This window comes from Myotis nattereri (genome assembly GCF_964212035.1).
Source record: "Myotis nattereri genome assembly, chromosome: 4".
Taxonomy (NCBI): Eukaryota; Metazoa; Chordata; class Mammalia; order Chiroptera; family Vespertilionidae; genus Myotis; species Myotis nattereri.
Genome location: NC_138079.1, coordinates 102,252,372 through 102,274,648, shown reverse-complemented (window position 1 = coordinate 102,274,648; position 22,277 = coordinate 102,252,372). Strand labels below are relative to the sequence as shown.

The 22,277-nt window shown below is 51.8% G+C and overlaps 1 protein-coding gene across 1 annotated transcript in view; it reads right to left on the bottom strand.

Moving 5' to 3' along the window:
• Positions 1-66: 66 nt before the first annotated feature.
• Positions 67-22,277, bottom strand: part of UNKL (unk like zinc finger) — a gene marked incomplete at its 5' end in the record, with an annotated part of 49,386 nt that continues 27,175 nt past the window's right edge. The window contains 6 exons of the mRNA XM_081089346.1: positions 67-2,407; positions 3,251-3,505; positions 3,600-3,802; positions 6,151-6,378; positions 7,281-7,373; positions 15,657-15,834. Of these exons, the coding sequence (XP_080945472.1) occupies positions 2,252-2,407; positions 3,251-3,505; positions 3,600-3,802; positions 6,151-6,378; positions 7,281-7,373; positions 15,657-15,834 (1,113 nt within the window). The 3' untranslated portion in view covers positions 67-2,251. The remainder of the gene's footprint in view (positions 2,408-3,250; positions 3,506-3,599; positions 3,803-6,150; positions 6,379-7,280; positions 7,374-15,656; positions 15,835-22,277) is intronic.

Below are 22,277 nucleotides of genomic sequence, written 5' to 3'. Positions count from 1 at the left end.
AACTTTAAACAATTCACTAAAGTAAATGATTATGCCTTATAAATACTACCTTCTGGGTTAAGAAAATTCCATTCCAATAACATTCTCATCTAAATACTCAGAACAAACATACAGATGGGGGGCTTTCATAAATTAGTCCACATGAAGCGTCCACACACTGAGTGAGGTTTGCTGATCAGCTGCACAAGTAGTATGACAATAATATTACTGCTAATATTGAGCACTAGAGCTGAGACACTGAGCACCACACGGCTTTCACTGCTACACCCAGCACTCCCCTCCCACCCACAGAGGGGATGGTGAGGCCCCTAAGCCCATGAGGCCTGCAAAGGGTGGCTCCCTCATAAGATCAGGGCCCCTGCAGGTGGTGGGGGAGGACCCCAAGGAGCAGCCCCCTGGGAGTGTACCACAATGACAGCCCTAACTGCGCCCGGGCACCCTGGGAGTTCCATTCTGGATGGTTCTTTGGTCTTCCCACCACACATCTATTCTCAGAGCCAGTCCTGACCTGAGAAGGCTAAGTGCTCAAGGGCTGCGCCCGAACACCAGCTGTGATACCCCTGTGGGCACTACACCTATGGCCCCCAAACTCCACAGAACTGACCGAGTAGCTTATAAATAGACCTAAAGCTTAATTGTTCTTAATTGTTTATAATTGTAAAATGTCTAGGCTAGATATCAGTAATAAACACCGTCCTGTTATCCCCAAAAAGGCCGAAGGCCTAACATGGAAAACAAGTGCATAAATATTAATAAAAAATAATTTTAAACAGTGATAACAGCACAAAATATACGTAATTTCTAAGACCTAATAAATCATCATCACTATAATTAAAAACAGGATTAAAACCAAGTCAATAGTTAACCTTTAGTAGCACACTAGCTGTGGAATGTCATAGATCCACCTTTAAAATGGAAACTGTTTATCAGTTTGTCTTATGTTAAAAATGTTTTAAACTTATTATAGTAAATACATTCTAATTTGGTCACTGATAAAAATTTTTACCTAGTCACTTTGCACTTTAAAAATGCTATTAAAATTCTTTGGCAAAGCCCCAGGCAAGTAGAAACACAAGTGTTCACTTCCAGGCTAGAGGGGCCAGTACCTGCTCCTGCCTCCCAAATGGCAGGTTCTGCGAAGACTTCCTCACAGCAATCTAGATTGGCCTCACTGAGCAAAGTTGGGGTAAACTACAGACATCTTTTACTTCTTCCCAGATTTCTAGAAAAAAATGACCCATCACAGACCAGAAAAGACTCAGGTCATCACTAAATCAGACCTGTTCTCGGGCGTTTCCTCCATGGACCCGAAGCCAGGCCGCTACTTGGGGGCCTGGGGACCAGCATTAGAGCCAGGTCCTCAGGGCAGCCCCCTGCCCTGGCACAGCAGGTCTTCACGGATGACTGACAATACCTAGACACAACAGTTCAGACAACAGTGTCCCAGGTGTGGGGAGCGCCCAGGGGCCAGCTCCAGGAAGCTATGCAGAGCGGCTTGTAAAACAGATGTACCCCCTTGGTTGCACTTTTCACGAGTATCAAATTGTCTTACAAAGTTTCAAGGGAGAAAATAAAACCAAATGAACCATTCTCCTTTTGCAAGGCACAGGCACTTAGAAAAAGTGGCCACGGGTCGTAGATGCGTGACTGAGCTCCCTCATTTTGCACGGTGTTGGGAAGTAAAACTCCAATTAGTGTGCACGAGCACATGGTTAGGAACAGTTCCTTTCATAAAATTAAAAACATCTAGATGTATGTCTTTCAATAATCACTCTGCTATAAATACTATTTGCACTTAATTTAAAACCTATAAAAATCCTAGGCATTTCTCACTACTAGATAAATGCTCATTTCATAAGTACTAATTTCCGAATATGAAATCTAATATATTTACCATACTATGAATTACAATAAACTGATAGGAAATACTTTTAAGTTCACAGTACACATACAAAGCTTCATATGGCATATTAAAAAGACATGAACCTAGAAAGCAGCTTATAGCAGCTGAGACCGTCCACGTAAATTCCTCTGCTTACAAAGTGCTTGGCCGGGACGTGAACTCCCAGGATGTGGTCACAGTAGTGTCAGGACCGCAAACCCCATGTCTTTACTGTGCCCACCCGAAACCTGGGCTGCAGGTGGGTGCGTGGGTTTGCCTTTAAGGTCTACGAGAATACCATGAAACGATGCAGCTGGGCTGGGGTCCCGACGTCGGTGGCACCAGGAAGTGAGGCCACCATGGCTGCTGTCACCACTGGAGGGGCTGGCCCTCGCAGTAGGGGCACTCAGGCGCACTGGTCACACAGGGCTCGCAGAGCACACGGTGCTGGCAGGGCTGCAGGACGGCGCCGCGGGCCGGCTCCCCGCACACCACGCACTGCTTCGCTCTGAGCTGGAAGATCACCTGCAGGGGAGAGGTTGGCGGGTCACAGAAGGCCCCTCCCACCACTGGCCCCCGAGGTGACCGAGAGCACGTGGCGAGCGCAGGAAGGCTCAGGGCTAGGATGGGACATCCGTGCCAGGGGGTCACCCCGGGAACACAGAGATGGAGGTAGAGCTGCTTTTCCACAAAACCTTTAAGTGGAAGACTGGCTCCTGGGGTCCAAGCCTGCGTGGGAAGGACAGGCCAGGATGGAGGCCCGTGACCTGTGGCTGGTGGGTCCAGACGGGCTCAGTGGAACCCTGACCCGAGACCCAGCCCTCTAACCAGGGAAGAGCCGCAGCCCGCAGACAGTGTCTCGGAGGTGAAGCGATCAGGTATGTGCACTGCAGCCAGACCTTGGCCACAGTCAGCAGAGGAGGAGAGTGTCAGGAGGCAGGGCTTTAGAACCTTCCAGATGCTCTGAGTTCTAACAAAATGCCCGGTGTGGAAGAAGCTTGTAGCTGAGCTGAACACCAGGTTTTTGCTACTCCAGAAAAAATGAAATCGGGCAAAGAGGTGATCAGTGACATGCCTCAAACATAACCGTGGTTCCAACTGTGTGAGGCAAGAGGGCTGTGATTCTATCCATGAGGGCACAGGAGCAGGCTAACGTGGAAGATTCCAGAAAGGAAGGGAGGGCCAGACTGGCAGGAGAGGTGGTGCACACGCTCCTGGGAGCAGAGCATGAGCTGCCATCTGAGGAGCCGATGAGAGAAGGACCGCACGGGAGGAGGAGGAGTGGTAGGCCAGGCCCCAGCCATCACCTGTCCCACACACGGCCAGGGGCAGACATCAGGTACCTTGGAAGCCGAAACCAGGACTCACCCCGTCCACCGCCTCCAGATCCAGGCGTAGCTGACTCTGCAGCGACTGTAGCTTGGGCAGTGAGATGGCACCGATGTCGCTGCAGCCCCGCAGCCCCGGGAGTGTGGACATGCCCCGGCCTTCCAGCTCCTCCTGCAGCTGCCTGAACTGGGCCTCCACCTCCTCCTTCTTCTGCAGTGCCAGCTGCCGGGCACTGTCCGCTGCCAGCGCACGCTCCTTCGCCTCCTTGGCCTCCCGCTGCCATGCGTCACAGGCCTGAAACCCAGGGGGCTGTAGTGGCTGGCACGGGGCAGGGGCACCCTGCATACACACTGGTCTCCCCTGAGCTTGGCACCTCCCCAGGACTCACCTGCTTCACTTGCTGCCAGGACTCCTCCCACTGCCTGATCTTCCTCTTGGCCTCGTCCAGCTGCCGCCTGACCCGTGCCAGTTCGGCGCCATTTGGACTTGCACTTGCAGTGGATGTGGGGCCGGCATTCAGAATGGGGGACGGGCTGGGAGAGAAGCTGCCGGAAACAAAGTCCCAGATGCTCCCAGGGACGCCATTCAAACCTGAGTGTGGAGGAGACAGATGTCAGCCCCAGGCGTGCTGAGACGTCACGGACACCCAGGCAGGACCTGGGACCTCTGGGGTTCCACAGACAAGGCTGCTGCCCCTGCCCTTCCTGCCAGGCCCCCCTCCAGCCACCTGTGGGGTTTAAACAGAAAGAAATGAATTCAAAGTTTCTGTGACTGCAGCCTGTGGAGCAGGACTTCGCAAACTCTGGTCCTCGGGATCCTTGAAACATGTAGGGTCCTGAGGCCCCGGAGAGCTTGGGTTTAAAGAGCTCCCACAACAGACAACGTGACACTTGTTGACAGAGTCACGTGTCACTTAACAACAGGGGAAACTTTGAGAAATGCACCATCAGGCAATTTCGTTGTTGTGTCAACAACACGGAGTGCACTCACACAACCTGAAATGGTGTCGTGTAGCCCGCTGTACACCGGGGCCGTCGGTACAGCCGACTGCTCCCAGGCTACAGGCCTGTACCGCGTGTCACTGTATGGAATACTGTAGGAAACGGTAACACAACGGTAAGTTTTTGTGTATCTGAACAGAAGACACAGTAGAAGTACAGCATAAAAGGTGGACACTGGCACACCTGCGAGGGCACTTTGTGTATCTGAACAGAAGATACAGTAGAAGTACAGTATAAAAGGTGGACACTGGCACACTTGCAAGGGCTTAGTACTGAGCTGCAAGCCTGGCAGCAGTTGCTCCGGGAGAGTGAGTGGTGAGTGCATGAGGCCCAGTTATTGCTGCCACTGCCGCAGACTTCACAGACACCGTCCCACACCCCTCCCAGCGGGTCAGAAGCAACACTGACGCTGTCAGTGCTGCTCCCTGAACAGATGTGGGCTGGACCGACTGGAAGTACACGGAGAGACTGTTTGGGTGAGACCTGATCACAACAGCGACTGCCAGGAGGGAGGGAGGATTAGTCAGAATAAAAGTGAAGCCGGAGAGAGAAAGGAACATGCACTGTCGTGGCCATGTGGTTTTGGCTACTGCATGTTGGAGCAGTGGTCAGATTAAAGAACCCTGTGGTTTTCATTAAAAAAGGGGGTGTTTAACATGGAGAGGGGGTAGAACTGAGGACTCAGTATTTTGACTTTGGGAATTTGGTTCTATTGACTCATCTGGCATAAAGGGCTCTCATTGGCACTGAATTAATGGAAGAAAAACCTTATCTATGCTTTACAGCATTACAACCTGAAAATATTTCCAAAGTACAGGGACAGGCTGGCTCCACAGAAACCATCTTCTAAAGTGACTGTGTGGCTGGCGTGGCTGTGGTTGAGCTTCAACCTATGAACCAGGAGGTCACAGTTCGATTCCCGGTCAGGGGCCCATGCTCAGGCTGCGGGCTCCGTCCTCGGGGGTGGGGGTGTGTGGGTGTGTGGGTGTGTGCAGGAGGCAGCCGATCAGTGATTCCCTCTCATCACTGATGTTTCTATCTCTCTCTCCCTCTTCCTTCCTCTCTGAAACCAATACAAATATATTTGAAAAAAGAAAAAAAAAAAGTGGCAGCGGCACTTAGTCCTTGTTAAGCCCCTCCTGTGGACCGGACAGGAGCTGAGGTCCTCAACAAACAATGTACAGCGATTACCCTGCAAGGCGGGCGCCCTCTGTGCTGACACAGGCCGGTGACTGACGGACGGGACTAACCGACTCTAAACAGAGGTGCTGAGAGGGGAAATCTGCCAAGCTCCACATGTACTGCTCCCACCAGAGAAGACAGTTCCCCCTGAACCACAGAGCCTCCCATTTCTCACAGAAGTGCAGCTCCATCAGAACCCTAAGGACCACGTCACATATGCAGTCTGTTGACCAAAAAGTCGTTAGGTGGTGCATGACCAGCTGGGAATTAAAGAGATATTTAAAAATACTAATTCTTTTAAAGGGTAACAGGTTACATAAAACAAACACTTTCAATGAAAGGATAATGTAAAACAAGAAATGGCACTGTTCCCTGTTTTTGCAAATCCGCCTGCTCCTGCGTTGGGTCTCTGGTGACGCCGCCCCTGCACAGCCTCCGAAGCTCCACTGCACGCGTGAGTGCGCACGGCAGGTCGCGCTGCAGTGCTGTCGCACCACGGCCGGGCACAGAGCCCCTGACAGAGGTAGACAAGCGAATCCGGTCCGAGCCCCAGGGCACCACCGGCCAAGCAGCAGAAGTGTGGACAAGGGGTCGCCTGGGATATATGCCAAGGCCCACACCACAGGGAGTGTGCAGGCGGCACGATGGAGCCTTAAATGAGAGGGCAACCAAGTGGGGACACCCACCCGCACCTCGGTTTGTTTAGCAGTAAACTGCCGCCATAGGGTAGCCCCTCCCCCACGAGCCCCAGCTCACCTAGGGAGTTGTAGGACGAGGCCGAGGAGCCCAGCACCCTGGGCTCCGACTTGAGGGGTGGCGGCTGCTGGGGGGGCGTCATGGCCGAGGAGACAAGAGGCCCCGACAAGGACTGGGAGAGCGAGCTGAGCGGGGAGGTGGACAGGGATGACGAGGACTGCAGGGATGGGGAGCGGGCCAAGCAGCCAGGAATGGTGACGGGCTCTGAGCCCCCCAGCGACCTCTGACCTGTGCAGAGTGGAGGGGCCGGGTTAGTGAGAGGCAGCAGCAGACCTCTGCCCAGGAAACAGCACAGCATTGCCTCTGAGCTGGGGTGCAGCAGCCAGGGCGAGGGGGCACGGGGTGGGGGTGCTGGGGGTCCTAGACCTGCAGCGACCATGTGGCGGTGCAGAGACAGATGTGTCCATAGCTCCCAACCACTCAGACAAGTGGCAAGTGCACAGGACAAGGGTTTCAGCAGGGATCCCACAGAGACAAGACACCCACTAGGACCCGACAGCCAACGTACCCACTGGCATGGTGGTCCCAGGACGTTTAGGGCCCCCAGAAACATTAATGTGTTTTAACATCAGAAGAAAAAGATAAGCCCGTCTGGGGTGGCTCAGTGGTTGAGCATCGGCCTATGAACCAGGAGGTCACAGTTCCATTCCTGTGAGGACACATGCCCAGGTTGTGGGCTCGATCCCCACTAGGGGGTGTGCAGGACGCAGCCGATCAATGATTCTCATCATTGATGTTTCTACCTCTCTCCCCCTTCCTCTCTGAAATCAATAAAAAACATATTTTAAAAAAGAAGAAAAAGATGAGCTTTTAGGCCAAAGAAAATGATTCAGTATGTGTTTATATCCGTCTTCATGCCAATGCAGTGGTTAAACATTTCGGAAGGCTGTGAAGGCTGGCCGTCCGTGGCCCCCATTCTGCACACCCCACCCCCATCCATCTCTGCAGGGGCCGCTTTGCTCAGATGGAGGCAAACTGAGGAGATGTGAGGCTGGTCCTGCCGGGGCTGCAGGGTCCTGGAGGAGGGGGATGGGACCTCTCCCACCATAGGACCATGTAAGGATTCTCGAAAGGAAAGGCCCGGCCAGCCCCAGGCACCCTGACAAGAGCGCCAGTGTCTTCGTTCTTACCTGTGGGTCCCAGGTCACTTCCGTCCTGCTCGTCCAGCTCCTTATCCAGGGGAGCGAGGCTTACATCACTAAGATGGAGATCTAAGGCAGAACCTGTCCAACAAGACACCTGTTATTGCTCAGAAACACTCAGCTGCAGCAGGGAGGATGCCTGGCTCTCCGGGGAGCGGGGACACCCCGCCTCAGAGCTGGGGCGGGGAACACACCCCTGCCCGCCCTCCACAGCTGGACTTACTCCTCCTGCACAGCCAGAGCCTCCAGGCGCCCCACATGTGGGCCCTGAAGCACGGCCTCACCTCAATGACGTCAGCTTCTACATTTAGATTTCACGGGACGACATTTGACCAAGTAAACACACTTAACTAGTAAAAGAAAATTCCAAGAGGGTGATACCCACGGGAATGCAGTTCACAGTCCACGGTGCGACGCTGCACTCGCACTAACACAGGGACCACCGACCCCCGCACCAGGGTGACCCGCATCCTGCTCTCCCACCCTAACACTGAGCAGGTCCCTCCCATTCCCTCTGTTCACCGAGGACACCATACACCCCAGGCACGTCAGCTCAACAAAACGGAACGAACGGTGGGGCCCTCGGAGCTGCCCCGCCCCCAAAAGCTTTCCTCAGAAACCTGCAGGCAGGACGGAGGGAGGAGCACTGACTCGGCACACGAGCAGGAAGCTGTCTTAGGGTGGCCGAGGTCAGGCCAACCAGCCCCCTAAGCCGGAGCATGACTCAGGAGTCTCTGGGGTCCCACAGGATCAGCTCAGGGAAGGGGTGGCCCCAAGACCCTTGGGAAATGCCCAGGGGAGGGGCAGCAGGCAGAGAAACCCTGGGACACACCCCGTGAGCCAGAGCAGCCTTCCCACCCCAAAGTAGGTCTCATCTACAGGAGAGCGTGGTGGCATCGAAGGCACAGCACACAGGAGTTCTGCCTCTAAGCACCTTTCTCCCTCCACCCCCCCACCTCTGGGGACCCTCTCGCTCCCCTATAGCACCCCCTCCCAGAAGTGGGCCTCTCCTATGTAGCTGAGCCCTGTCCCCGCTGGTGGCTGAGGGTCCCCTAAGTCCCCCATGATGCCTGGTCAGATGCACCAGGTCTCATTTCAAGAGGCCACAAAGTTACCCTACCCTGCCCCTGCCCCCAGGACAGACATCTCCACAGCCCAGGGGACACACCACGGGGACCCTGGTCAGACCTGCTTCTCTGGGTGAGCGAACTGGGCTTCTGGAGGCTCCTATCTCCGCCCTGCCACCAGCTGCCTGGTGCCAAGTGTCCCAGAGTCCCCTGGACCACGTCCTACCAGCAACATCAGGTTGAAGCTGCCCAAGGAGAGGAGCCACTGTCCAGTCCGATCATGTCCCGCACTTGGCTTTGCCCAGACTACAGGCCACGTCAGAGGCACAGCCATGTCTCCTGCACAGCGTCATGCAGGAAGCAGCTGGGCCCAGGCTGCAGGAGGAGCTGCTGGGCTGGGCGGTTCAAACAACTGCATTCAAATATAAGAGTTGAGCAAAGTGCGACTCAAGGGACAGGGGAACCTGCCTACGTTGGGGAGGGGGCTGCTGCCTTTTTAAATGAGACGCACTTACTGTCATCAGCAGGAAATATGGGACAAGAGATGTGTGACTTCCAAAGAATGTAAGTCCTCAGCACAAGCAAATCTACGGGGAGCCCGCTGTGGTACACATGCAGAGCGGACGCGGGGTCCAGCCCAGACAGGCATCCCCAGCTACTGTCCTCAGCCGCTGGGGGGACTATGTGAGTTGACCACAAGATGGCTCCTAGCCGATGAGTGTGGTGTGAGGTCTGCTGCGCACACTGACAGGTAGGGGGCCTCGTGTCCAGGATGCAAGGGAGCAGCACTGCCTGGTGAGGCCCAGGGCCTGCATCTGTCCCCTTGTGTCATCACTGCTGTGTCATCACGACATGGCCCCGCCTGGGAACCAGGGCCCAGAGCAAAGAGTGAAGACCATGCTCCACTGACCAGAGAGGGTGTTGGGGGATCACTCTGCGCGCCCCGCCCCAACCTCAGCATCAGAGCATCCCAGCCAAGCTACCAAGTCACCTGGAGAACACTGTCTCCCCCCCCCCCCCCCCCGCCCCCGATAACACACACTGTTTGTTATCTGTCACCAGGAGCAGTGGGAGGTACCAAGGCCATGCCCACTCCCAAGGAGAACTACTGACACAAAGGTGTTAAAGACTTTGAAGGTCTTATCTGGAAAAGTGGGGTTCTATCCCCCCCACCCCCCTACCCCGCAAGAATCCCTAGATTCCATTCTGTGAGAGGCGGGAAGGTGCTGGGAAGGTGCCGAGCTGGAGACATTGACCCTACAGATACCTAACTGTGCAAGGACGACAGTGGGGGCAGCAGACAGCAGGCCCCAGGCCAGCAGCACCTCAAGCTCTTTTGTCCCTGAGAAGGTGATGGAAAGACAATGAACATTCCTCACTGTGGCCTGAATGTGCCAACAGCAGCTCAGCTGGACCAGCTCCTCCAGCAGGTTCTCCTGATGCACCCCACGGCACAGCCAGGCAATGTGCAAACAGCCTGACACCACAGTCCAGACCTCAGGAAGACCTTGAGGCAGGGACCCACAGGGGCAGTGCCAACCTCTGCCCTGCTGCCTCCCTAAACCCCCCCCCCCCCGCCCCCCCGTCAGCTGTGCTGCTCAAGTCCTTCTCTGCAGCCAGTTCCTCCCTCTCCACAGGCAGCTCCTTCATAACATCCAGGGCCCAGGAGCCTCTGTGTCTGGGAGCTGCTGAAACCAAGCACCACAGGCCGGGCAGCTTCAAACACCACAAATCCATCCTCCCAACTCTGCAGCCAGAAGTTGAGATCAGGGTGCACAGGGCTGCATTCCCTCTGGAGGCTCCATCCTGCCTCTTCCAGCTTCGGCTTCGACAGCAACCCTTGGCCTTCCTTGGCTGGTGGGTGCATCACCCTGTCTCTGCCTCCATCATCACATGGCTGGCTCTCCTCTGTTCTGTGTCCAAATCTCCTCCCTCTTTTAAGGACAGCAGTCATCTTGGATTAGGGCTCATGTTAATGACCTCATTTTACCTATTTGGCAAAGACCATTTCCAAATAAGGTCATGTTCCCAGGTCAGTGGCAGGGGGTAGGACTGAGGCATACCTTTTTGGAAAACATAATTCAACCCACAACAAAGGAGATTACCTGGGGACATGCCCACCTGATCCATCCCCTCAGGCTGTGCTCTGGTGCTTGAATGGGCACCTCCCACAGACCCGGAGCCCAGACCTCCGGGGGGTCCCTCCACAGACCTGTCCTGTTGCTGCGAATTCCAGTCTCTCGCTGGCACCTACTCCCCAGGACACTACAGCCCTGCAGGCTCTGCAGCATCTCACACAGCCTGTCGCTGTTGGCCACCCCCCTCCTCCTTGCCATCCTCAGTTTCCAATTCACTTTTAAATCTGCCGCCCAGGCCTTGCCCTCCGGCCCTGTGCCCCAAAACCTCTCCGTCAAACGCAGCCCCTGCCTGCTGCCAGTCCCTCTCCACCCTCCTCTGCCAGGGGCAACTTCTTAGCCCTCCCACTCGCCTCGGAAGGGAGCTCAGCAGCCCTTCCAGGCCCAGACACACATGGTTTCTGCAGTCCTCACAGCTAGATGCCCCAGATGGCCCTCAGTACAGCTGCACTGCCCCCTCCATCTGCGCACAGGTGCCTCCCTCACACTGGTGCACCTGGGATCACTCACTGAACAGGAGCCCTGTGGGCACCCTCAGCTCCTCCTCCTCCCTCAGCACACATCGGTTAGGCCCCACACTCCAGCCATTTCTGCAGGCTGCCCTGCCCCTTCAGCCTGACCTCAATTGTCTCTCAAGAGTGGCCTTGGCAGTAGCTAATCCTGCCTCCCAAAAAAGAATGCGCCACCTTGGCATGCAGGTCAACACTTCCCGGCTGGACTCTGCCCCATTCTGGTCCTGCCAAAGCAGCCTTTCCACCCCAAAATGGTTCCTCTTTTGTCCTCAAGCCGTGACACTGCTGCCATAGGCTGCGGCTTCCATTAGCCCCACTAGTCCTGGGAGAACTCCTGCTCAGCCTCCAAAACCCTCTTAGAATCTCCCCTGCTCCATTCCTGCACGTCAGCCTAGACTATATGAGTGCACCCGAACCAGAGCTGACTGATGTGCGGACTCATCTTCTAAGAGCACTGACCCCCCACCCCCCACCCAACCCTTCCACTCTGCCCTGCCTCCTCCATCTCTCCAGGCTCCCAGTGCTGCAGCCAGAAGAATGGAGGCCCACATGCACCCTTCATGAGCTGATCTGGCATATCTGCTCAGCCTGGGGCTCTGAACGTGCGGGTTAGTTGGGCCTGAAAACATGGACTCAGCCCTCAGCACCTGCAGTCCTGGGATCAGATTAGAGAAAGTCAGCTTCGAAGCTAACAGAGTTCCAGAAGCACCGTTTGAATAACACAGGCACAAAGGGGGAGGCAAACTTGACTGCTGGAGCCTTTGCTCACCTGGAAGCGATTTATTTCCCGATGCTCCCCCAACCCCACCCCATGACTCGGCACCTAAGTGCACCCCTCTGCCCCCTCGGGTGCAGAGGAGCATCAGAGGGGCCAAGCCTGGCCTGGCAAACCACAGTCTGCTTTCAGCTTACAAGGCAGACCAGGCTCCCAGGATGTGTCCTGGCCCACTTTCTCACCAGCAATACTTCTTTCATCCTACCACACCTTGCTGCTCCCTGAGCGCAGGACCCAGTCTCCCAAAATAAAGGAAGAACTGACTTTTAAAAGGCTCCAACGCTCAAAATGCAGATAAACCCACCTACATACATAAATTGTGCCATCTGACCCAGAACCGGTCTTGCCAAGATCCAGGGACCTCCCCGATGGTAACGAAAAATTAGCTGAAAGCTGCTGAGTAATGGCTCTGGCAGAGCCCCGTTGCTGACGTGACACAGCACATTGGAGAGGCGCCGCGGTCCCAGGGTCAGGGACTCACGGGGACAGCGCTTACCGTGCACAGAATCAAAGGCCAAACTGGGGGACCCGCGGCCGGGGGAGCTCCCCGCACCCACCCGGTCCGCGCCGTCCTCCCCCAACTACAAGACAGAGAAGCACCTGGCACACCTGCTACTCGCGGGTCTCCCTTCCCGACAGGGTAGGCGCGGGCGGCGATTCGCGGATGAGACGGGAAACCGTCCTCTCCCGGGAGCAAGACGCCCACCTCCGCTAGGCGATGAAGGCTCCGCCGAGCAGCCTGGCGGCGGGCGCCCACGCAGGGACCCGCGGGCGCCTCTGCAGAGCAGCTCCTCAGGCGGGCAGACCGCCTTCCCCTCACGCCGCAGCCCTAGGAAAGCGGGTGCCCACCCCTGCTCTCCCACCGGGCGCGGGCACCGAGGACCAGAGCAAGCATCGGGAGGGGAGGGCAGGCACACCTGAGGGGCAAGGTGCGCGAAGGAGAGGTGGGGAGACGCACCTCACCTGGGGTGTGGGCGCGCGGAGGGGGCGCACCACACCGGAGGGGGGCGCACGGTCCGCTCCGCAGCTCCGCCTAACGACGACCCGCTCCCGGAGGACACAGGGCTGCGGATGCTGACTCACGGTCCGCTCCACTGCTGCCGCCGCCGCCGCCACCGCGGATTCAAATACGGCCCGCGGCCCGCCCACCGCGCGCCTGCCCCGCCCACGAGTGACGCAGGCGTTTGACGCACCCCGCCTCCGGCCCCGCCCCGATTACGCAAGCCTTAGGGGGCGGTGCCCCACCCCGGCCCCGCCCACGAGTGACGCAGGCCTTCGACGCGCCCCGCCCCCGGCCCCGGTCCGCCCCACGCCGACCCAAGGTGCTGGGAATCATGGCTCTCGCTGCTCTTTGCCGCTGGCCGCTTCCAGCAATGAGCTCCTCTGGTTACTATTTTATTTTATTTTTTATTTTATTTTTTTTTGGGGGGGAGGGCTTGGAGGCTGGAAGAGAGGGAGGGAAGTGTGGTGTACCTGGGGTGGGGTTTGGGGCAGCAAGGGAAAGCAGGGTGGGAGGAAGGGGTAGGGGATGGCAGGAAGAGCAGATAGCAGGATCCTCTGGTTACTATTTTAATGGTCACTGTTTTTAAATTTTATTAATTAATTTATTTATTTTAATCCTCACCTGAGGATATTTTTCCATTGATTTTTAGGGAGAGTGGAAGAGAGAAGGAAAGACAGGGAGAAACATCGATGTGAGAAAGATTGGTTGCCTAGACCAGGGCCTGGGGAGGGGAGGAGCCTGCAACCAAGGTACATGCCCTTGACCAGAATCCAACCCGGGATCCTTGGGTCCACAGGCAGACGCTCTATCCACTGAGCCAAACCGGCTAGGGTTGATGGTCACTATTTTTAAATATATATTTTTTTTATTAATTTCATAGAGGGAGGGGCAGATAGAAACATCAATGAGAATTATTGCTTGGCTGCCTTTTGCATGCCCCCTACTGGGGATCTAGCCGAAACCTGGGCATGTGCTCTGACCCATAATTGAAGCATAACCTCCTGGTTCATAGGTCAACACTCAACAACTGCAGGACTTAATGGTCACTATGATGATGATGATGATGATGTTAATCCTCACCAGAGGATATTTTTCCATTGATTTTTAGAGAGAGAGAGAAACATGGATGTGAGAAAGACACATCGACTGGTTGCCTCCTGCATCGGGCAGGATGGAGCCCTTCAGTCCATGGGCTGACACTCTATCCACTGAGCCAAACCTGCTTAGGGCAATGGTCACTGTTTTAATCTGAAACCTGTTCATATGAAGTGAAAGGAAAAGGAAATGAAATCTGACTTGAGATGATTCCACAAAATCCATTAAATACAGAATAGTCGGGAAACCACACCTATTTTTTTAGTTTACTCTAAGTGAATAAATGAATAATTTTAAAATGAATTTTGATTCAGTGCATTTGTAATAATATAACCTGAATGAAACTGTACCCCAGGAGGAAACATCCAGTCTACACCTGTTAGCCCCAAAGCACATCGGTGGTAGGAGTTCTCAGCAGTGGAAACACTGCCCAGCGAGGGCCCTCCTGGGGCCAGAGGGCAGTTACTGCCATAACTGGGGCAGTATTAGGCCATAATCTTACATGTGATCTCAGGGGGGTGAGCACAGAAAACGTGAGGATCACACTGATAGTAGAAGCTCATTATTTTAACAGCAGCAACAGGAATGTATTATCTGTAAATGGAGGCAATGTTGATCTTGATCAAAAATTCACCTCTTTACCTCCTGGTAGTTGTTGGTTCAAGAATATTTAAGTCAATGAAAGTATACACAGCAAGATGGTCAATGATATACTAAAACAGGCTGAGGACGCCCCCTTAGGTGTTAGATGACTGCAAAAATTACTACAAATATGTAACTCCAATCTTAAACCTGTCCACCGAGGCCCCTTTCAAAGCATAGATGCACCTGGTTCTATATTTCGCTCAGGTGAGCAAAGCCTCACCTATTTAGGGGCAGGAATTTCATTTTCCTAATTAATTTTCTCTTATGATCAAATTTTACTATTACTATCTTTATATTGGGGAAAAGAAGCTTTCCTTTAAGAATTGTTTGTGCTTATCCATAACAATAAAATTTTGTGCTGCCCAGGCTGGGACTCTTATCGGAGCAGCAGCCAACTCCTGGCCAACAGCCACACCTCCCCAGCCAACTCTGGGACAGAGAGTTTGGAACTTCCACAAACAGAAGGCCTTCCCTGAACCTCCCGGTACCAGGACAGAGATGTGTGTGAGGGTCAGCTGAGCAATGCAGAGCACCCTCCGCCGGTCCCAGGTGCCCCACCACTCCAATGTGGCCTGAGGGGGCCAAGGGGACAGGCACAGCCCACCACCACCCTCTTAGCTGTCAGTCCATCTTGCTCGTCCCTACATTTTCACCACAGTTCCCACCTGAGCCCCAGGCCTCCATCCAGGCCGTCAGGCAGGTTCCCCCAGCCTGGCTCCAATCACAGGGCTCATCAGTCCACAAACCCTCAATAACTCCTAGCAGCTAGGGAACCACTAGAGTCGGCAGCCGTGCCCAGTGCCTTCTGCACTCATCCCTACTCCCTCCCACCCTCGTCATAGCCCCCCACCCTCCAGTGCCCTGGCCGTTGCCCCCAACTCCCACTTCAATTTCCAGAGCCTCCCATTCTCTGCCTTGCCCTGAGGCCTGTGCAGTTGCCCCACCCGAGGGCTCCTCATCAGATCTGCAGCCCCAGCCCTGGGCTGCTGGTAAGGCAGGTGTTTCCACAACCACGTGCCAGACAGCCAAGGTGACAGATGACCAAAATCACAGGTGGGTTTTCCACCTTATTCCCCAAATGCGACAAGGTAAGTGCTAAGAGAAGTCAGGGAAACCAGAGTCTTGGGCTTACCTGGGATGGACTCGAGGGCACTGCCAGTGGGGTCCAGTGGGTGGGCACGGGCCGAGAGAATGGGCAGAGCAGTGGGGGAGGAGCCGCTGGAACCAGCACTGGATGCCAGGCTGGATGCCACGCTGGAGCTCACGCTGGGCGCAAGCGGGTGAAGCACTGTAAACACCGCCAGGTGGTTCTGTGCAGAGACACAAACAGGATGAGCAGACGCACCTGCACCGACAGGAGCAGCATGACCTTAGGGCAGTCCCGGGCAGACAGAAGCTCTGGCTAACTCCACCCCCAGAGCAAAAGGAATGCAAGTGGACTTGACCCCTAAATGTCTACTTATTTACAATGACCTAGACAAGCAGACTCACTAGCTACCAATCGCCTAGGGACAGGAACAAATGTATCTAGGACAGTGGCCGGCAAACTGCGGCTCGCGAGCCACACGCGGCTCTTTGGCCCCTTGAGTGTGGCTCTTCCACAAAATACCGACTTCTGCGCATGGGCCATGAAGTTTCAATCGCACTGTACGTGCGCGCCCACACGTGGTATTTTGTGGAAGAGCCACACTCAAGGGGCCAAAGAGCCGCATGTGGCTCGCCAGCTGCAGTTTGCTGACCACTGATCTAGGAAGTCTCATGTAATGAACTACTCTGCAGAAAGCGGTTTTCAAAAGTAGGCATTCAACACTAGAAAACAAACCACCCACAAAGAGGTTGAGAACCAGCCATCTTCTGAAAACTGATGAAATGGTCCCATAACCTCATCACCGAAGAAAAATAAAAAATGGGGACATTCACGTTATCTTTATATGATAGACAACAGATGAAACAGAGAGAGCTGGCCCAGTCTTGGATGAAGAGCCACGAATGTGCAGGGCGCTGTGCACAAGAAAAGCCTGCAGTGAAAATGCCCCGGACAGAGCTGGGAGCCAGCCCACACTGTGTTTATTATTTCATTTTATTTAAAAAAAAAATTTTATTTTTATATTACAGTTTACTGTACATTCAATATTATTTTTATTATTTTCAGGTGTATAACATATTGGTCAGACAATCATTCTAGGTGTACCGGTTAATAATGCGGATTTTGTAATCAAAGAAAACACGATAATTTCAAGAGAAACATCAAAAGTGCTTTATTCAAAGTAATTCCATCACTAGCTACACATTTCCCCCATCTTTCAGGTAATCTGTAGATACTGTCCCAATAGAACTTTTCTTATTTTGAGGCAAACCATTTAGAGACCCAATTTTCCACTTCTTTGTACGTTTTGAAGTGCTGCTCAGAAAGTGTGTGTGTGCCATCGGTCGGAACAAGTGGTCATCTGAAGGAGCAAGGTCTTGTGAATACGGTGGGTGGGTTAATATTCCCAGGCACGATCTTTTAACGTGTCTTTAACTGGTTTTGAAGTGTACACCTGGTATACTTTACAAAGTGTTCCCCCTGATATTTCCAGTGCCCCATTGGTACCATATAGGTTTGTCCCTTCAGCTTTGTCTCCAATCCCGAAACCCCTCCCCTCTGGCAACCATCAGTCTGTTCTCTGTATCTATGAGTCTGTTTCTGTTTTGTTTGTCCATTTATATTGTTCTTTCTTTTTATTGATTTTATTTATTTTTAAATATAGTTTTATTGATTTCAGAGAGGGAGAACTGGTTTAACTGGTCATGAAGCAAAATTACTTTGCTGTGTCTTCTGGCACATTCTGGTCGTTTTACGATCAAAGCGTGGTTCAAGTTGATTATTTGTTGTTGGTAGCGATCAGTATTAACGGTTTCACCTGGTTTTAGAAGCTCACAATACACCTCACCTTCCTGATCCCCCCAAACGCAGAGCATTGTCTTCTTTCCGAAGCGATCGGCCTTGCAGTCGATGTTGATGGTTGACCTGGATCAATCCATGACTTTGTGCATTTGGGATTCTCAAAATAAATCCACTTTTCATTGCCAGTCACAATTTGATGCAAAAAAAAAAGAAAAAAAGACTTTCTTTCGTGCCGCTGAAGCAACATTTTACTCATGACTTTTCGATTTTCCATTTGTCTTTCGTTCAGTTGATGTGGCACCCATTTTCCTTCCTTTAAAGTCTTTCCCATTGTTTGTAAATGATCAAAAATTGTTTGCTGAGCAACGTTTAATATTTCTGCAAGTTGTTTTTGAGTTTGACACGCACCTTCATCCAATAATGCTTGTAATTGTTGGTCTTCAAACTTTTTTGGTTGACCTGGACGTTCTTTGTCTTTCACATCAAAATCATCACTTTTAAAGCGTTTAAACCAGCGTTTACGCCCTGACCGGTTTGGCTCTGTGGATAGAGCGTTGGCCTGCAGACTGAAGGGTTCCGGGTTTGATTCCAGTCAAGGGCATGTACCTTGGTTGCGGGCACATCTCCAGTAGGGGGTGTGCAGGAGGCAGCTGATTGATGCTTCTCTCTCATCGATGTTTCTAACTCTCTCCCCCCGATTCCCTTCCTCTCTGTAAAACAATAAAATATATTTTTAAAAAATAAAAAATATATAAACCAGCGTTCACAAGTATCTTGAGATGGAGCATGTTCACCATAAGCTTCCCGAAGTATATGATAACTTTCAGCAGCACTTTTCTTCAGAATAAAGTAATGAATTAGAACTTCCCACAAATGCTCTTTTTTTTTTTGGCACAAAACTCGACATTTTTAAGTGTAAAAATATCTATGATGTTAACACCTTCAGAAAACGACATATGAAGTTTTTTTTTTTTTTAAATATATTTTATTGATTTTTTACAGAGAGGAATGGAGAGAGATAGAGAGCCAGAAACATCGATGAGAGAGAAACACCGATCAGCTGCCTCCTGCACATCTCCCACTGGGGATGTGCCCGCAACCCAGGCACATACCCTTGACCGGAATCGAACCTGGGACCCTTCAGTCCACAGACCGACGCTCTATCCACTGAGCCAAAACGGTTTCAGCGACATATGAAGTTTTAAAGCTTGATGTCAATTCAACAAAATAGCATACATATCAAATTGCATATATATCAACATATGTGTAACTCCATCTATTGAAAAAAATCCGCATTATTAACCAGTACACCTGGAATACTTTACAAAGTGTTCCCCCTGATATTTCCAGTGCCCCACTGGTACCATACAGGTTTGTCCCTTTAGCTTTGTCTCCAATCCCGAAACCCCTCCCCTCTAGCAACCATCAATCTGTTCTCTGTATCTATGAGTCTGTTTTTGTTTTGTTTGTTCATTTATATTGTTCTTTCTTTTTATTGATTTTATTTATTTTTAAATACAGTTTTATTGATTTCAGAGAGGGAGAAGGAGAAAGATAGAAACATCAATGATGTGAGAGAATCATTGATCAGCTGCCTCCTGCACGCTCCTACTGGGGATTGAGCCTGCAACCCAGGTATGTGCTCTGACAGGCATGTACCTATGACCTCCTGGTACATAGGCTGACATTCAACCACTGAACCACACCGGCCGGACCGCACTGAGTTTAAAGGCAGACTCTGAAGTTACTAGGACATCGGGAGTCAGAGCTCTATGGAGGTGAAATGATGTGATGTCTGGGTTCTGCCTCAAAATAATACAGAAGTTAACCTGGGGTTGGGGCAGCTACAACAAGACCAACGACAAGGTGGGGTTACCAGTTTGTCACCTAAGGGAAGTTTTCCATAATAAGGAGTGTTACTATGCATTTTGTCAGACAGAAATCTGCAGAGAACAGTTTTTCAAAGTGAATATTACTTGGCCCCACGGCCTGTGTTCATGGGCTCCCAACCCCCTCCACTGGTTTTGCTCAAGAAAGCGCCCCTTGGCAGACCACGGTCCACAGGTGCAGAGACCCTGGAACTGATCACCACTGTATGTTTGAAGTGACAATCCTATATAATAAAAGGCTAATATGCAAAGCGACCAATGGCAGAATGACCAGTTGCTACGACATGCACTGACCACAAGGGGGAAGACGCTCAATGTAGGAGCTGCCCCCTGGTGGTCAGTGCGCTCTCACAGGGGGGAGTGCCGCTCAGCCAGAAGCTGGGCTCACATCTGGCAAGCGCAGCGGCAGTCGGACATCCCCCGAAGGCTCCTTAACTGCAAGAGGGCGCAGGCCGGGCTGAACCCCCCCCCCAACCCCCCAGTACACGAATTTCATACACCGGACCTCTAGTTTAAAAATAAAAGCTCAAACTGCAGAAGTCTGGAGAGTTGTGTCCCCTACGCTCCCTGAGGTCACCCACAGCAAGCGTTCCTGTCCCTCCAGCCGTGGAGGTGTGACCACAGGCCTCCCTGTAACCCATGGAGGACATTGCAGATGCCCAAATTAAATCCCACACACAGCCTGACCCGGAGCCACCAGCCTGAGGCACGCACTGTGACTTCACTTACCCACACAAATCAAGTCACACTGCAGGAGGACATGCCCAGTGAAAGACACCAGGGACAATTTGTCCTGGAATTTGATGACAACATCCTGTTGGGCCCTTTCACTGAGGCCATGGTAGTTACACATGTACCAGGATGGGCCAAGCATGGGGTCCCCATCAGCAAGGGAGTGTGACACACATGGCAAGATGGGGAACCCTGCCCATAATAGCTTTGTCTGCCTGGTTCATTTTCTTCTTTCTTATGGTAAAATACACTAACATAAAATTTACCACTTTAACCGTTTTTATGTGCACAATTCAGTGGCACTAAGGACATTCACACTGTTGAGCAACATCTCCACCATCCATCTCCGTAACTTTCCCATCTTCTCAAACTGAAACTCTCTCCCCATTAAATACTTACTCCCTCCCCCTACCTCCCCCAGCCCCTAACACTACCATTCCACTTTCTATCTGTATGAATCTGACTCTTCTAGGGACTCTTATGCATGAAATCATACAATACGTGGTCCTTCGTGTCTAGCTCACTTCACTTAGCAAAGTTATCTTTTTTATGGACTGAATGTCTATGTCCCTCCAAGACACCAGTGTTGAAGCCCTAACCCCCAGATGACTGTGTTTGGAGACAGGGCAGTGAAGGAGGTGATTAAGGTTAAATGAGGTAGTAAGAGTGGGGTCCTGATCCGATGGGACTGGTAAGACTGGTATCCTTATAAAAAGTCAAAGAAATACCAGGGATGTGCACACACAGAGAAATAGAATGTGAGCACATATGAGACTCGGGCAGTCTGTAACCCAAGAGAGAGGCCTTGGGGAAATCAAACCTGCCTACCCTTTGATTTTGGACTTCCAGCCTCCGGAACTGTGAGGAAATGAATTTGTTACTTTAGCCAGCCAGTCTATGGTGTTTTGTTATGGCCCAAGCTAATAGTCTTGAAGGTTCACCCAAGTTGTAGCCTTTTTAAGGCTGAATAATATTCCATGGTATGTATACACCACAGTTTGCTTATCCATTCATCTGTCGATGGGCACTTCGGTTGCTTCCATCTTTTGGCAATTCTGAATCATGCTGCTATGAACATGGGTGAACAAACATCTCTTTGAGACAGTACTTTCAATTCTTTTGGGTATACAGTATATCGAGGTGAAATCGCTCCATCATATGGTAGTTCTATTTTTAATTTTTCAAGGTACCAGCATACTGTCTTCTAATGCATAAAAGTTGAAATTTCTCCACATTTTCACCAACACCTCTTATTGTCTGTTTTTGTTTGTTTCTTACAGCAGCCATCTTAATGAGTATGGAAGTCATATCTTATTGTGAATGTGTTAGATAGGACAAGAATCTCAATGGACAGTTCTAAATGTTATTTCTTGCTAAATGTTAAAATATAGCACAGTATTTTGCAGATGCAGCAGTGAATAGGATAAGCTGAAGGGGGAACTCAAGACATGACAGTAGCCAACTGCAAAGAAGCAATCAACATGTCATTGACCAAATAATGTAGGTAAGCAATGGCCAAGCCCCCTTTGAGGAGGCTTAGCTTTGGATGTGAATCCTCTCTCCTTTACTTGCTGCAAGTAAATAAAACTACCTCGTGACAACCACTTCTTGTTTTTTGTTTTTTAATTCTCTCCTGAGGATATTGGTTTTTAGAGAAAAAGGGGGAAGAGAGAGAAAAAAACATTGATATGACAAGCACTAATCTGTTGCCTCTCATACGTGTCCCAACCAGAGATTGAACCCGCAACCTTTTGGTGTATGGGATGACACTCCAACCAACTGAACCACCTGCCAAGGCTCACCTCTGTCTTTTTATTTTTATTGACTTTTAGAGGAAGGGAGGGGGAGAGAGAGAGAACCATCAATGTAAGAGCATAACACTGATTAGCTGCCTCCTATACGCCCTCTACCAGGGATCAGCCAGCAACCCCAGACATATGCCTTGACCAGGAATCAAACCAGCAACTCTTTGGTGCCCAGGCCAATGCCCAACCAACTGAGCCACACCAGCCAAGGCCTCTTTTTATTTTACTTTTTTAAGATTTTTAATTGATTTTTAGAGAGAAAAGAAGAGAGAGGGAGAGAAACATTGATGTAAGGGCAAAACATCAATCAGCTGCCTCCTGCACATCCCTCGTGGGGATCGAGCCCACAACCTGGTCAACCCTTTGGTGCATGGGAGGATGCCCAACCGACCGAGTCACACTGGCCAGGACTCACCTCTTGCTTTTAAATAGAGTACCCC